The sequence below is a fragment of the Gossypium raimondii genome, chromosome 1 (genome assembly GCF_025698545.1).
Source record: "Gossypium raimondii isolate GPD5lz chromosome 1, ASM2569854v1, whole genome shotgun sequence".
Lineage (NCBI taxonomy): Eukaryota > Viridiplantae > Streptophyta > Magnoliopsida > Malvales > Malvaceae > Gossypium > Gossypium raimondii.
The window spans coordinates 15,800,958-15,815,636 of NC_068565.1; the positions used below are offsets into that span (position 1 = coordinate 15,800,958).

The window sequence follows — 14,679 nt, forward strand, 5'->3', positions numbered from 1 at the left end:
AATTGATACTTTAAGTGCCAAATTGGGAGAAACAAAAATTTAGATACCAAAGTAAGAAAATCGGTATATTTTAAGGGTCAGATCATGATTTAAACTTCTTTTAATATTCTTTAGGTTAGATCTATATTCGGATTTGTGATTGTCTTTCTCTATAACATTGTCTCTAATATTCAAACTTAAACTCTTTAATCGAAAAATGATATTGCATCCACCCTTATCAATATTTAACAATTTATTTATATCTAAATATATTGAAGTTTCAAAATAAGCGAGAAACTTAAAAGAAGAAAATATGTCAACTACTGACCAAACTAGCAGCCCTAACATCACATATTGCATAAGTGCCCAAATTGAGTTGCATATAAAAACTTAATCTTATCTTCAAATCTATAGAGTTGCATGCAACATGCCGTTGATAAAAGAAAATTAGGTTTACTAATGATCAAATTTGTTGGTTGGAATATCAGATCAAGTCGAATAGGAGATCCAATAAACAGCTGCCCCCATCACATCAAACAACTATTAACCACTCTACTTTGATTTTTAAAAAACAAAAAAAAACTATTAACCACTTTACTACCCATTCTCTTTGTTTGACAAGATATGTTGGAATCCTATTGAGAGTGAGGGTGAACGGTTAATCCAATTTTTAATCAAATCAATCAAAATTTTAATTATTTAATTATTAACCAAATTGAATTTTTAAAAATAATTAACCGAACTGAAATTTATATATTCTATTTTTTAAACAAGTATAAAACATATCAAAAAATAAGTTAATAATGTTCATTTGACCGAATTAACCAAATTAGTAATAGCCTAATATATAATATATATAATATTAATAAAAGTAATAATTTTCCTCTGGAAGTATACATAATGTAATTAATGGATTCCCGGAAGGTGAAAACCTACAATGAAATGAATCCCATCCCCTCCTATAATATAATATGACTTGTATTGTAAATATATGTAATGGTCCCTATCCTAGAGAAATGAAGTTAAAAGAGTAGTTGGCATGAGCAAGAAATGGCGATTGTGATGGTGAAGGTTACAGCAATTGCGTGTGATCCGAACACGTGGGGGAAAATGGAGGGTGATGCTGCACTTTCGTCCAATGCACCTTCGTATACCATTGTGCCGTTGGCTAGAGTCGTTGTTGATGGTGTTTCCGTGTTCTGCCCTTCTGATGATGATTTCTGGCTGCCATTTTACATACCAGAAAACTAACCGTTAAAAAACCCCCACCCAAAATTAATGCAACGTAACGTAACAGCAAAAACTCTTAACATCTTTCCGCCGACCTTCACTTGAGACACGAAACTACAATAATAGATTCTCTGTATCAGAATCGGATTGATGTACTAGAAAATTACCAAAATACCTCTCTTCTGATTTTATATATATTTTTTTAATTAGAACTTTATTATAACATTTTTAACTATTTAATTAGATATTTAGAGTAAAGAAAAAAGGGTTTAAATTTAAAATAAGATCGGATTTGAAAGAACAAGTTAGAAGTGGGAAGAGACAAAAATGGGGAGTTGATATCTCTATGAGAAAATGCGCCAAGAGCCGACATAACTTAAAAGATGATGGCAAGTTATTGGTTTTCCCAGAGCCACGTGAAAAGTTCACTCTTTTAACGCTTTAACACAAGTTTCAATTTTCGGAGGGATTAAAAGATTTTACCTGGTGTTCGGCGAAGGGCAGAAAGTAACGGTGTAATCAGCTTTAGCACATGTAAATGTGCTGCTTTTATCATCATACGCATAGCTGTAGGCGCGTGGGCAAGCTCTCTTAAACACCTCCGAGTACGATGACGCCTTGCAAGTGTCCGGTGTCCCATACGCACCGCTGCAACAGTACTGAGGCTGGCGGAAGGCCTCGCAAGCACTCTTGCATGCCACCCCATCTCCGCCCTCTCTCTTCATCACCTTCAGCTCTGAAGGACACGAGTCATTTAGATCCACCACGCAGCCAGTGTAGGTACAGTTTTGCCCTGTGCCGCCGTGGGGAACCACCAGCATAGGGACGTTGTAACCGTCAACCAAACTCACATCGAAAAAATCAAGACCCCCGGCACCGTCCAAGGTAAATTCAGCCAAAGTGGCAGGCGGAGCAGCGCCGTTCCCTGAACATTCTAGCTTCCCGGAACCACAATCGCCCGTCAAACATGAGAATTTACCGGCGGAATCTAGGGAGCAATGGGTCCTTCCCCAAAAACGACCTCCCCATGATGCCGGGGCGCTAATGGTTTTGGATTCACCTCTTCGGAGAGTGAAACCTGTGGTGGAAATTGTGGAAACGCCCGCGTTTGAGAGAACTCCAGGCCATACCACGTAATTGCATTTGTTTACTATGGTAAAGCTTGTTCCTTGCACTCCTGTTCACAGTGTAATGAAAACCAGTAAAAAAAAAAAAGTGAAACCAAAATCTGATAGTTAACTAAAAAAACTGATGAAACATCATTCAATGTTCCCGAAATGAAATTACCTGATATAAAGGAATGTGATAGAAGAAGAGCACAAACAGCAGGAAGAAATGTAATTTGAGCCGTGAAGAGGAGGAAGTTGGGGGTATAGGCAAATTTCAACATTCTTCCTTGTTCAGAAATTGTGACATTCTTCAATGGAGATATATATAGATATTTGTGGTTATTAAGCTTTCGGAAACAAACGTCAATGATTGTGGACCAAACTAGAAAGTAAGTTGCGACTCTGTACCTACCGGATTTTGAGATGAGCTGCTGAGTTTGGTTGAGATTTTAATTTTATTTCCTCCAACTTGATATTTACATGTAAAATTTTGTGAATAAATACAAAAATAGTGGTTTAGAAATAGAAGGCTCTACAACAAATTAAGGAAGTGTTCTTTTCGACACTGCAAGAGATGGACACCCAAAGAAAAAAAAATACTGACATCAATAATGCATAAGTGTTCTTTTCACCGTATTGGTTGGTCAGCAGAACATGCTTGATGGCCTCTATGATTTTGCAATTTCTAAGACTTTAATCGTATGCAATATAAAATGCATAAGAAAATGAACTATGGTACAAAATAATGATATTACAGATCATATTAATCAAAACTCTCTTCTGTAGTCAATTGCCTGGCGAGAGTACGAAGAAAACGGGTGAGGGACTTTCTGGCACTCCTTACTGCTGCTTCTATTTTTGCCTTCTCTTCTTCACTAACATTTTGGCTTTGTTCTTGACTCGTTTGCACTCTTCGAACAAGTTTACGCAATTCCTGTCAAAGCAACACAACTCGATTAAAAACCAATACAGCAAGATATCGAGCAACTTTGCAGGACAAACAGAGCAGCAGCAGCTTGGGATGACAAGCTGCACTCAGCCGTTGCCATGCTCAAAGGAAAGGCTCTTATTTCAATTATTCCTTGGATAGCTTGAAATTTCCTATCAGATTTGGCTCAGAATTGGCAACAAGGGAAGTGGTAGGATAGCACGGAATATGTATCAAATTAGGCTCAGAACTGGCAACAGTGGCAGTGGTACTTCTCTATAAACTACCAATGATGCAGTATGCTTATGGCTTGCATGCTGGTCTAATGAGCACTGTAACATATTCAATCATCTTTCTAATGCCTGGGGTTTAAATCCCTCTACGTTCGAGTCAGTTGAGATGCTCTAAGTTGTGTATCTAGAGGACTGCGTACCAGTAGCAGTTTAACAGCTTCTTGGATAAATAAAGTCTGTTACTTATCCAAAATAACATAAAAGCAAATAAAAAATAAACAACAATTTGACTTTTGAGCGATGCAACATTTAAGTTGTTCATGCAGGGCAGTGAAGCAATTTGAAGGTGAAGAATTTAGATGAATTTGCTTGCCTAACTAGCCTCCTGCCTCCAATGGTACATATTGATCAAAGCAAGGTTCTCACTTTGCTTTAAAATTCCGGTTTAGCACACTCTTGATTCAAAGATATTTGGAAACAAATGAGAAACAGTTTACTTGGTTTGCTTACCTGACGGTCAAAATCGACACTGCTAACTGAAAATACTTCATTAGTAATTTCAATGTCCTTGCTGATCAACCCATCAAACCATCTATTTGCAGTGTTAACAAACTCCTGTGACTGCTGCATGTAAAAAAAATAGCACATATAGTAAGAGAATATACATGTAAGTGTAATCAGTTTAAGCCTACAATAAGTCTTCAAATCAAAACTTGAATTACACTATATTCAAATTGATCGTCATCATCATCATCTTCTTCTTCATCTTCTTCTTCAATGATTTGTGTCTCTGAACCAGCTAAAGCCTGCAATGTTTTCTGGTCACCTACTTTTGTAGCCTGGATCAAGACTTCCATCAATTCAGGCTCTACTTCTCTCAGCAGTTTCCCTAACACAAAATATAAGTATAACGCATTCACCGCAATCCATAAAGGAACGCGAATCGATTGACTTCCAATATACTTTTCTTACCAATATAATTGAACTGCCTTCGCTTTCCCTCTCGAACATCAGGCCCTAGTCTCTGCAACAAAAACACGAACACCTTGTCTACAATAACATATTTTCCAACGAACTACAAAGAAGCTTCAGAATTATAAAACTTGCACTTCCTTAAGTACCTTAACTAGCATTAAAGCATCGAAAACATCTTGTTCGAGAGAAGAGGCTCTAAACATCCACGCCGCAAAAGAATTAAAATAAACAAAGATGTTAGCTTTCAGTATTATACCATTTGATTTGAAAAGTTTAAAAATGTTGTTTTTTAATAAATATATGTTTGTAGATTGCACTGTACCTGAGGATAAGTTTGATTTGAGGGGTTGAGAAGGAAGCGAGGTCCATGCCCCAACGGACGGCGCGACGGGCCTCGCGCTTCTTCTGGTTGCGGCTCTTCTTAACATCGGATTCCGAGTCGTCACTGATTTCGTTTTCTCTGAGATCAGATGTAGATGGGGCATTGGGTAATCTGGTTCCGCGTGGGCGGAGACGAGCGTTCCGACGGGAGGAAGTTGAAGTGGCGAAAGAGAAACAATGGGAGGGAGTTTTAGTTGATACTGTTAGTATCCGAGAGCAGCAGTGGTACTGCTGCTGCAGCTGCAATGGCGGCCATTGCCTTAGAGACCGTATCAACCGTGCCATGCTCCGGTAACAGTTGCCAGGCCGCCTGGAGGAAGATAATGATAGTATATGGTATTGGTAAATCGTTAAAGTTGCGACACGCCTCCTCGTTTATCTTTTCTTACAGATAATTCGCAGTAGGCCCAAACTAGGGGGAATGGATATCTTGTCTATTGGATGGTGTTAGCAGTTGGGCTTGGGCATCAAAGCTAAAACAAACGGACTGAAAAAGAAATATTACAAGATCCAGTAGAAAGGAATTGACTCCACATTCAAATTTGAACCATACGACCTGTTTTGAGGTAAGAATTGACGAGTTGAACTGATCATTCAACTTCTAAAATCAAAAAGTCATCAAATAAATGGCGCAAAGCGAAGGGACAAAATAAGTAGACTTTTATCTGCCCATTGTATAAGTTAGAAGATTGCCTGTTTACAGGCAGTTTAGACGGGGTTGGAGTTGGGATCGTCGGGTAGTGGTTGAAGGCGACGCTCTCAGTGTTATTAAATAAGTCCAAAACGAAGAAGAAGATAGATCATTATTAAGTTGTTATACTTCTGATATAAGATTCTTTAAGTAAAAGATTTGACACATGTTGGTTCAAGAAAATTTCTAGAACAGGAAATAGAGCGGCACATTTAGTTGTAAGAGAGGGTTTGAAGCGAAATGAATCCACTTACCTAGAAGGCCGGATGCCGAAGTCAGTGATAATGGCGGTGGAGGAGGATGACAAGAGGCTTGGATCTGCCATAGAGAGGAAGAAGTTTCGGGAATTTTTCTTTTTTGGCAGAGGAACAGTTTCATTAAAGAGGAGTCTTGGTACTTGACTCGTCTTGGAGGCGGGGCTTTTATGTTTTTTTGGGCTGAGTATGAAAAGCCTATTTGGATTTGTAATGTGTGTACAGAATAGATTTTCTTTGGAAATGCTCAACTCAAATGTACCAATGTTAGATTGTCACAGAAAGTATGAAGAATGACAGTGCAATAATCTGAAAGTAAAGCATAAATTATAAAGAACCCATAAATTCATGAAGTAGAAGAAAGAAATATTAATAACAGATAAAGAATTATAGAAAAGAGAAGGAACATGAGAAGAGAAAGAGAGCTTGTGAGTGTAACACTCGATTTAATCATCATTGATAACATGAGAATGATAGAGCAGCACCTAGGCTACTTATAAGAGTTCAGGTGTTCTAGATACATCAATAAGAAAAAATAGCAAACGAGCTATAGCTGTACCACTCGTTATAACAACCATAACAGACTTAATTGATAAACCAGAAACCAAATGGGTCGTTAACAGAAATGCTAAACCAGAAATGGGCTAGAACAAGGTAGACGTTTTCTCACAAGCATTTTAACAAACACCTTGCAGTCATAGGCGGCGAGTAAGCTATGTTGTGCTTAACTCAAACATACCATCGAACACCTGAAGGTCATTCTTACTACCTGATGTTCCCCCTGTTTTCTCCTCCTCTGAGAAAACAAAAGCAGTGGATATGAGCAAAGTTGACATAATCCAAGCTTTGATCGCAGCGCAACAAATTGAGATTCACTTAAAGGTTTAGTGAATAAATCTGCAACTTGATTGTGTGAAGCAACATGATTGATTTGAAGGTTACCCTTTACTACTTTTTTTCGGACGAAATGGAGGTCAAGCTCGACATGTTTCATCCTTAAATGTAGAACAGGATTTGCCGATATCTGGACTACTCTAGAATTATCATACCATACGTTGTAATCCCACAACACTGTTCTTCAAGATCAATAAGAAGATAAAAGAACCAAGCGATATCAGTCGCAGTATTGGCGACACTTCTAAATTCTGCCTCGGATGTGGAACGTGACACCACATGCTGCTTCTTGGATGACCAACCAACAAGGTTGCCATCTATGTAAATGCAGAAACCAGAAGTAAACCTCCTATCTTCGATAGAGCAACCCCAATCCGAGTCTAAAAAGGTTGTAACATCAACCTGATCCGTTGGAGTGTAGTACAAACCAAACTCAAGAGTTCCTTGGAGGTATCGTAGCACTCGTATGACTGCCATCCAGTGCTTGTCAGTTGGAGAGTGCATGTACTGACTGAGTTTATTTACAGCAAAGGCTATATCGGGTCGGGTAAGACATGCGTATTGAAGCCCACCCACAATGCTTCTATATAAAATAGCCTTGGATGTAGGTAGCAATTGACCATCAGTTGAAGTAAGAGTAGGAGACACAATCATTGGAGTGGGAACCGAGGTAGTAGAGGCCATATCAGTACGGTTGATTAAATCACGAATGTACTTTTTCTGCGATAGATGTAAAGTGTCATTATGTCTATGCACTTCCACTTCAAGAAAATAATACAGAGGTCCCAAATCCTTAAGAGAAAATGACGTGTTTAACTGATGGATAACATCACTTAGTTCCTTCGAATTACTACCAGTGAGAATAATATCATCAACATACATCAAGCACCATATCCTAGTTTCTTCGCTTTGACGTGTAAATAAAAAAGGGTGAGCACATAAAGCTTGAAAATTTAGCTTGGAACACAGAAAATATTTGAGCTTTTGAAACTAGGCTCTCAGCGCTTGTTTGAGGCTATAAAGTGCCTTTCATAGTTTGCAAACTAGGGGTTGACCTTCGTCATTTCGCTGCTCAAAACCCGGGGGTTGTTGCATAAACACTTCCTCAACAAGATCTCCATTGAAGAAGGCATTGTCCACATCCACTTTCCTCAATTCCTAACCATGAGTAACCGCTAAGGAGAGGAGAGTACGAATGGTATTTGCTTTTGCTACCGGACTGAAAGTGTCATGAAAATCGAAGCCGATTTTTTGAGCATATCCCTTGGCAACCAGTCGGGCTTTGAAGCGATCCACAGTACCATCAGCTTGTTTCTTCAACTTGAAAAACCATTTGCATCCCACAGCATATCGGTTTGGTGGTAGGGAAACTAAGCTCCACGTTTGATTCCTCACCAGTGCATCAAGTTTGTTATGAACTGCTTGTTGCCATTGAGGAAACCTCATGGCTTCATGAATGTCTGCAGGGGAAAAAGGTATATTAGTAACCTAATAAGAGATAATTTTTGGTTTTACAATACCTGACTTGCCCCTTGTAATCATGGGGTGAATATTAAGTTGTGACTGTTTTGGCAAATCTTGAGGCATTAACTCAGGTGATGGTACAGATGCAGAATTTGGAGAATTTTGAAACTGATGCTGATCGTGTGGAGAAGTAGTTGAGTGATCCTGCGATGAAAAAGAATAATTGATGTTAGAGCCATTATCCTGAGAGTTGAACAGATTAAAAATAGAATTTGGAGAATTGGATGGGTGTGCAGTAGATATTGGTGATAATTGAGCCAATGATTGCGACTTAGATAGTTGCAAGGAAGAACAAAATTCAGTATTAGAATTTAAATCATGTAATGAAACAACAGGTAAATATACTGTAGTAAATGGAGTACGTGAGGAAGGTAAAGAAATGGACAGTTTATTCTTAATTAAAAAAGGAAAAATATCTTCCTGAAACTTAAGATATCGAGATATATAAATTCGACCATTAGGCGCAAGACACTTATATCCCTTATAATTATCAGCAGTGCCCAAATATATGCAAGGTATAGACCAAAACTGCAGTTTGTTATGATTATAAGGTGTCAACAAGGGAAAGCAACGACATCCAAAAACACGAATAAGGGAGTAATCATGTTTTGTTATACAACTTTTCAAAAGGAGTTTCATTATTTATAGCCTTGGATGGTAAGATGTTTATTAGATTAACATCATAAGTAAATGCATCAGACCAATATATTAGAGGTATGAAACTTTGAACTAATAAAGTAAGACCGATTTCTACAATTTGCCTATGTCTTCATTCAATTAAACCATTTTGTTCAGACGTATGAGGGCAGGTTAACCTATGTTGTATGCCAAGAGATTGCAAGTAAGGGAAAAATGTCCTAAACCCTCCTCCACTATCAGATTGCAATGCCTTGATCTTTTTATCAAACATCGTTTCAACTTGCTTTTTGAAAACAAGAAATGCAGACAGAGCCTCAGACTTTTGTTTCAAATGAAAAATCCAAACATGTCTCGAATATGCATCAATAAACGAAATATAGTATTTATACCCACAAGAAACACATGGAGCTGGTCCCCAAACATCACAGTGAATAAGTTGTAAAAGAGAAGTATATTCAGTGGTTAACGATATAAAAGGTAGTTTAGGACTTTTTCCAAATTGACAAGCAACACACAAGGGAAAGTCCTTTAGAATTTTGACAGGAAGAGCAGATGTGGAAGCCAGATGTGCAAGATTGTGTGGAAGTGTGTCCTAGCCTACGATGCCATAACTCATGAGAGGATAAGCTTTTACATTTCATACAATTATTATTATTTGAACTATTGTTCGAACTAAAGCTAGTAGTAAATCATGAAAGATCAAAAGAGAAATGCGGAAGAGCACTGAATTTCTAATTAAGATCCAATTTGTAAAGACCATCGACTTCAACTCCTTGTGAAAGAGCAGCCTGCGTAGTCAAATCTTTAATAACACAGTATTTGGGAAAAAATTCAAATGATACACTATTATTTTAGTGAATTGTGAGACTGAAATTAAATTTTTGGTAATATCAGGAACATAAAACAACTTGCTTAAGTGCAATTTTTTTTGAGCAGTTGAAAGAGTTACAATACCAATATTTACAATAGGGATACAAGAGTCATTACCGACTTGTACTATACCTGTGGCAGGGTTAGAGTGCTGCAAATGAGTGGAATCATGTGTGAGATGCCATGTCGCACCAGTATCTGGATACCAAGCCGGGTCTGTAACCACTGTCGGTGTAGCTTGCACACATGGAGAGATTTGGTTACCCTCTGAAACAGCTTGAGTAGAACCTGGACCTGATGAGCCAGCAACACTAGCAAACATATTACCATTGTTATAAAACATGGCATAAGAGTTTGGAGGATTAAAATTGTTGATAAATGGCATGCTGCAGTTATACGCAGCAATATGTGGAGCACCAGCATGAGAATGAGGCATTCCAGTAGTGGGCATATGAACAGGAACATTAAGTCCTCCAGAACCAGTAAAAGTACCTTGAGTATTCAATCCAGTAAAACCAGGATAACCAACTTGAGGACTAAATATAGTAAAACCAATAGTGTAACTAGGATAACAATAAAAACCATTCACACCATCAAAGGGCTTAACATAGTTTGAAGACTGAAAATTATTAGCAATAGAGTCAAAGATACCAGTGAATGATACGTCAAATCGATAGAAACATTTAGAAACCAAATGACTTTACCACACAATTGACATTAAGGTCTCGAATTATTGGAGTACCTTCCTCTACTACATGGCCTAAAACTGCCATTATTATTACCTTGATAGTAAGGTCTGGTATGCACATTCGTAGCTTCAGAGTTAGAATTAAGGATCTGGTCATTCGACTTAATGTTGCCACTGCTGTTTGCTGAGAATTGTTGCTGCACGACTACATTAGCATTTATACTCATGACATTTCCCTGAAGTTTTATCCTCGCATCTGCATCCAACAAGGCTGAAACAACTCACTGAAGGTCATAAGGTTGCTGGTTGGAAGTGATAATCGAAACAATATTCTCATATTCAATAGGTAAACCATTAAGAATAGCAAATTGTTGTTCCTCCTCATGAATATTTTGACCACAGCCGGACAACACATCGCAAATATGCTTAATTTCAGCTAGATATTCTCTCATTGTCTTATCTTGCTTTTTAACATTATGCAACATGCATCTATAATGCATTCTCTTAGTTCGTGACTGAAGAGCAAATATTTGATTCAACTTATTCCATATTTCAAAAGCAGAATGCAGGCCAACCAAATGCGTATGCAAAGAGGGATTGACTGAAGACATCAACCATGACGCAAGGGCAGAATCTTGTTGCTCATAAGCAACAAAAGTAAGATTTTCTATTTGTAACCCCGTATCAGTACTAATCACCCTAGGAGGAATGGCTATAGTTTCCTCTACATAACCTTGTAACCTATGCGTTTTCAGAGTTAGGCAAACATGCTGTTTCCATGGCAGAAAATTGCTTTCATCAATCAACAGGGATATTTTCTTAGTTAAAGTGGCAGTAAACGATTTACCAACATCAAATCTAATTTCAAATGCAGAATTCACAGTTTGATTGTTTATTGAGTCATTTTGTTCTGAGTTATTAAGAGCCATTGCAGCTAAAGATTACTCACTGACAAATGAGAACTGAAGAACTAAACGAATCAATATTCCGCTTACAGAGACATTTGATCAAATAGATGGCAGATGCAATGAAAACGCAGCATACGCAACATTAGAAGATGTTCATTCACACAAGAAGAACCAAATCCAGAACATAAGAGACTTTCAACAGCAACGAAACGGAAACACATCAACCAAAAAAAAATGATACCAATCCGCAGCTCAAATAGTGGCAATCTCTTAGCTCTGATACCATGTTAGATTGTCACAAGAAGTATGAAGAATGACAGTGCAGTAATCTAAAAGTAAAGCATAAATGATAAAGAATACAGAAATTCATGAAGTAGGAGAAAGAAATATTAATAACAGGTAAAAAATTGTAGAAAAGAGAAGGAACATGAGAAAAGAGAGAGAGCTTGTGAGTGTAACACTCGATTTAATCATCATTGATAACATGAGAATGATAGAGCAGCACATAGGCTACTTATAGGAGCTCAGGTGTTCTAGATACATCAATAACAAAAAAATAGCAAACGAGCTACAATTGTACCACTCGTTATAACAACCATAACAGACTTAATTGATAAACCAGAAACTAAATGGGTCGTTAACAGAAATGCTAAACCAAAAATGTTCCAAAACAAGGTAGACGGTTTCTCACAAGCATTTTAACAAACACCTTGCAGTCATAGGCGGCGAGTAAACTATGTTGTGCTCAACTCAAACATATCATCGAACACCTGAAGGTCATTCTTACTGCCTGATAGCCAATAAGTGATTTTATTAGATTTTCAAATTTTTTATCTTATAAAATTGTTATTATTGGTATATCATATTTTTTTTCTAAACAAAGCTTTTATTGTTATTATTATTCCTAAATGTATATATCTAACTTGAGGATATTTCTTTTAATCCTCTTAATTTTATCTTTAGTAAATAATGGGATTTCATTAATCATTCTCTAGTATCTTTAGCTACTGTATTACTGCTTATTTTTCTATATGCCTTTGACACCATATCCTATTTTTAGATATTTTATAAATTTCTTCTTTAGAAATATGATTTTTATTTATTTTCTATCATTTCATTAAAAAATATTTTTCTTCTCATTTCCTAATTTTATATCTTGTTGTTCATTTTAGGAATTTCTTCTAATTGATTATTAAAAGCTGCTTCAGTAACATAAATATATATTCTTCTTCATTTGTATCGAATCATTTCGATATTAATTAAATATAATATTTCTTCAAGATTTATTTCCTCTTTTGAACATATTTTTAAATCTTGTTCTTCAAGTGTTTTAATAATTTTCTTGCACTTTTTCTTTATTAGAACAATTTGGTGCTATATGTCCTTCTTTATCACATAAAAACACTTACATATTTGTTTTTAGGTTTATTAGAAGTTTTTCTTCTAACAAATCTTTTCTTTTTATTATAACCAGTATTTTTCTATTTCCTGGTTTCCATCTATTTTTCTTTTTATTTTTTTATAAGTATTAGGACGTACTGGTTTACATCCAAATTCCCATTCATTTTCTAAGTTTTGTACAATGCTTATTACTTAATTTATGCTTAACTTGTTTAGAAGCCTTACTTTGTAGACAATATAAAGATATTCTTTCTTTTACAAAATTAATTCTATTTCCTATAGAATCTATATTTTATGGTTCTACACCAGCTAATTTACTATGCTTTTCTAAATAAGAAAGTATTTACTTGTACAAATCTCATCCCATGGTGGTGGTAATTTATGAAAATATTAGTTTTTCAAAATTTTATGAGTAGTTAACTGTCTTTATTGTTTTTACATTTTCGTATTCTTTCCATCTTCTCAAAATGTTCCAAGAAAATAGTTATTAATAACAATGGTCATAGATTATGCATTGGTTTGTAAAAATATTTAAATCATTGATTATTAGTAGAGGTTTTAATTGTATTCACAGAACAGATGTTTTTATAAGGTATTATCTTTTCATCATTCATTGTTGGTAATCAAACCACTTCATTATATGACAGTCCGAAATTTGAATTGCTTGTTTTGGAATCTACGCCCTCTTTTTTTCTGTTGCAATTTAAGCTTGAATTTCAACTACAATCCGCAGATTTGAGATGCGCAATGGGATTTTGCAGTATAAGAAACAGAGCACAAAAAGCATAACTCAAAATTCTAATCTTTATAAACCCAGGCTATAAAAAAAAACAGCCTTTTTCAGTTAACATATTTCTATATTTACAGGCGAAATTAGCACAAAATCAGTAATTCCCCAGAAGCCAAAAAGAATGAAAATAAACCAAAATCCATCTATGGATTTCACAGTTAATCTCCAGTATCACCAACATTGATCGGTTTCCCATGTTCGTTTCGAATAACCAGAAAACCCAGAAGACGTTGGACCGGCCATCGATTCGATGGAAACAGAAAAGGACCGTCTTGGCCTGAACAACAACGTTCGATCATAATCCGCCCGTTTCTCAGGATCCGATAGCGTAGAGTAAGCTTCATGTACTTTGATGAACTCGTTGGCAGCGGCGTCGTTTCGACCATTAGCCGAGACATCAGGGTGTAGAACCCGCGCCAGTCTCCGGTAAGCAGCCTTGATTTCCTTACTCGTGGCGCCCATCTGAATCCCCAATACCTCGTACAGTGACGATGGGCAAGCAATGTGGGAAACCGGTCTCTCAGCCGTCGACGCACAAGCGGCGGAGACACGAAGTTGCCGAAAATGAACACGTGCCGGCATGGAGCTCGGTTCTTCGATGGAAACCTTATGGCCCATGAAATGCGGAGAGGAAAAGGTGAATGAAGCCAATGCAGAAGATGCGGAAGCCATGATGGTTGACTGTTGGATTTGCGGTTGAAGAAATTAAAGTTGGGGAAAGGGTATTTATAGAGTTAAGACAACCGGAGTTAGATCGGTTGGGTTAACAAAATTTCTACAGATAGCTTATCCATACACATAGAGTCCGTGCTGACTCAGCGAACCGTCGGCGTTTCTGACACCCACAGGCTGCGTTGTCGAGCTGGCACAAACTCACTTTCTCTATTCTTTCTGGAACATCGTGTCCACAACTTTTTATCATCGCTTACAGGGTACAACGTCAGATATTTGTTCCTAGTTTTTTATTCTGAAAATTTTAATAAAATAAACAGAAGCATTTACGAAAAATAGATTGGAAGTAGAATAACAAAAATTGGAAGGCTTCGGATTTGTTTGAAACGGATCTTGTTCCCACAGAATATTTACGCTGTCATCATCTTGTCCTTCGATTCAATGAAGCCCACAAATATATACAGCTCTATTTTGTTTCTTTTTTAAATATGAATGCTTAATTTTGATTACGCC

At 36.8% G+C, this 14,679-nt stretch overlaps 5 protein-coding genes across 15 annotated transcripts; all 5 read right to left on the reverse strand.

Moving 5' to 3' along the window:
- Positions 1-799: 799 nt before the first annotated feature.
- LOC105784334 (pathogenesis-related thaumatin-like protein 3.5) lies at positions 800-2,748 on the reverse strand. Of its 2 annotated transcripts, none has more exons than XM_012610193.2 (3): positions 2,497-2,748; positions 1,693-2,386; positions 800-1,203 (listed from the first exon to the last, which is right to left on the reverse strand). In XM_012610193.2, exons 1-3 carry the CDS (start codon positions 2,597-2,599, stop codon positions 1,002-1,004), a joined length of 999 nt encoding a protein of 332 aa, XP_012465647.1. In that variant the 5' UTR covers positions 2,600-2,748; the 3' UTR covers positions 800-1,001. The 2 variants fall into 2 exon arrangements, with proteins under 2 accessions (XP_012465647.1, XP_012465660.1); XM_012610206.2 differs by having other exon boundaries at positions 1,179-1,323.
- A 145-nt stretch (positions 2,749-2,893) lies between these two features.
- Positions 2,894-5,974, reverse strand: LOC105784355 (hypothetical protein). 3 transcript variants are annotated; one of them, XM_052632307.1, is made up of 7 exons: positions 5,781-5,974; positions 4,777-5,145; positions 4,601-4,649; positions 4,452-4,524; positions 4,202-4,368; positions 3,990-4,100; positions 2,894-3,252 (listed from the first exon to the last, which is right to left on the reverse strand). In XM_052632307.1, exons 1-7 carry the CDS (start codon positions 5,849-5,851, stop codon positions 3,082-3,084), a joined length of 1,011 nt encoding a protein of 336 aa, XP_052488267.1. In that variant the 5' UTR covers positions 5,852-5,974; the 3' UTR covers positions 2,894-3,081. The 3 variants fall into 3 exon arrangements, with proteins under 3 accessions (XP_052488267.1, XP_052488265.1, XP_052488271.1); XM_052632305.1 differs by having other exon boundaries at positions 3,990-4,103; positions 5,781-5,971; XM_052632311.1 differs by having other exon boundaries at positions 3,990-4,103; positions 4,452-4,503; positions 5,781-5,957.
- A 232-nt stretch (positions 5,975-6,206) lies between these two features.
- On the reverse strand, positions 6,207-12,215 carry LOC128041838 (uncharacterized mitochondrial protein AtMg00810-like). Of its 8 annotated transcripts, none has more exons than XM_052632315.1 (4): positions 11,995-12,215; positions 10,490-10,651; positions 9,840-10,018; positions 6,207-8,342 (listed from the first exon to the last, which is right to left on the reverse strand). In XM_052632315.1, the coding sequence occupies exon 4, from the start codon at positions 7,554-7,556 to the stop codon at positions 6,810-6,812; it is 747 nt and encodes a 248-aa protein (XP_052488275.1). In that variant the 5' UTR covers positions 7,557-8,342; positions 9,840-10,018; positions 10,490-10,651; positions 11,995-12,215; the 3' UTR covers positions 6,207-6,809. The 8 variants fall into 8 exon arrangements, with proteins under 8 accessions (XP_052488275.1, XP_052488282.1, XP_052488278.1 ...); XM_052632322.1 differs by having other exon boundaries at positions 12,013-12,192; XM_052632318.1 differs by having other exon boundaries at positions 11,995-12,190.
- Positions 7,704-8,120, reverse strand: LOC128041210 (uncharacterized mitochondrial protein AtMg00820-like). The gene is made up of 2 exons (XM_052630734.1): positions 7,890-8,120; positions 7,704-7,832 (listed from the first exon to the last, which is right to left on the reverse strand). The coding sequence occupies exons 1-2, from the start codon at positions 8,118-8,120 to the stop codon at positions 7,704-7,706; spliced, it is 360 nt and encodes a 119-aa protein (XP_052486694.1).
- A 1,275-nt stretch (positions 12,216-13,490) lies between the features above and the next one.
- LOC105784399 (chaperone protein dnaJ 11, chloroplastic) lies at positions 13,491-14,314 on the reverse strand. The gene has a single exon (XM_012610284.2). It carries the CDS (start codon positions 14,164-14,166, stop codon positions 13,666-13,668), a length of 501 nt encoding a protein of 166 aa, XP_012465738.1. The 5' UTR covers positions 14,167-14,314; the 3' UTR covers positions 13,491-13,665.
- Positions 14,315-14,679: the final 365 nt, after the last annotated feature.

Bases quoted from the DNA above. Each gene is read 5' to 3' on its own strand.
- LOC105784334 (XM_012610193.2), bottom strand. From the start codon at position 2,599: ATGTTGAAATTTGCCTATACCCCCAACTTCCTCCTCTTCACGGCTCAA. The intron at 2,387-2,496 runs GTAATTTCATTT...CACTGTGAACAG, and splicing joins ATCACATTCCTTTATATCAG to GAGTGCAAGGAACAAGCTTT. The intron at 1,204-1,692 runs GTAAAATCTTTT...GTAAAATGGCAG, and splicing joins TGCCCTTCGCCGAACACCAG to CCAGAAATCATCATCAGAAG.
- LOC105784355 (XM_052632305.1), bottom strand. From the start codon at position 5,851: ATGGCAGATCCAAGCCTCTTGTCATCCTCCTCCACCGCCATTATCACT. The intron at 4,369-4,451 runs GTAAGAAAAGTA...ATTTTGTGTTAG, and splicing joins AAGGCAGTTCAATTATATTG to GGAAACTGCTGAGAGAAGTA. The intron at 4,104-4,201 runs GTAATTCAAGTT...TTTTACATGCAG, and splicing joins ACGATCAATTTGAATATAGT to CAGTCACAGGAGTTTGTTAA.
- LOC128041838 (XM_052632315.1), bottom strand. From the start codon at position 7,556: ATGTATGTTGATGATATTATTCTCACTGGTAGTAATTCGAAGGAACTA.
- LOC128041210 (XM_052630734.1), bottom strand. From the start codon at position 8,120: ATGAGGTTTCCTCAATGGCAACAAGCAGTTCATAACAAACTTGATGCA. The intron at 7,833-7,889 runs GTAGCAAAAGCA...ACTCATGGTTAG, and splicing joins TTCATGACACTTTCAGTCCG to GAATTGAGGAAAGTGGATGT.
- LOC105784399 (XM_012610284.2), bottom strand. From the start codon at position 14,166: ATGGCTTCCGCATCTTCTGCATTGGCTTCATTCACCTTTTCCTCTCCG.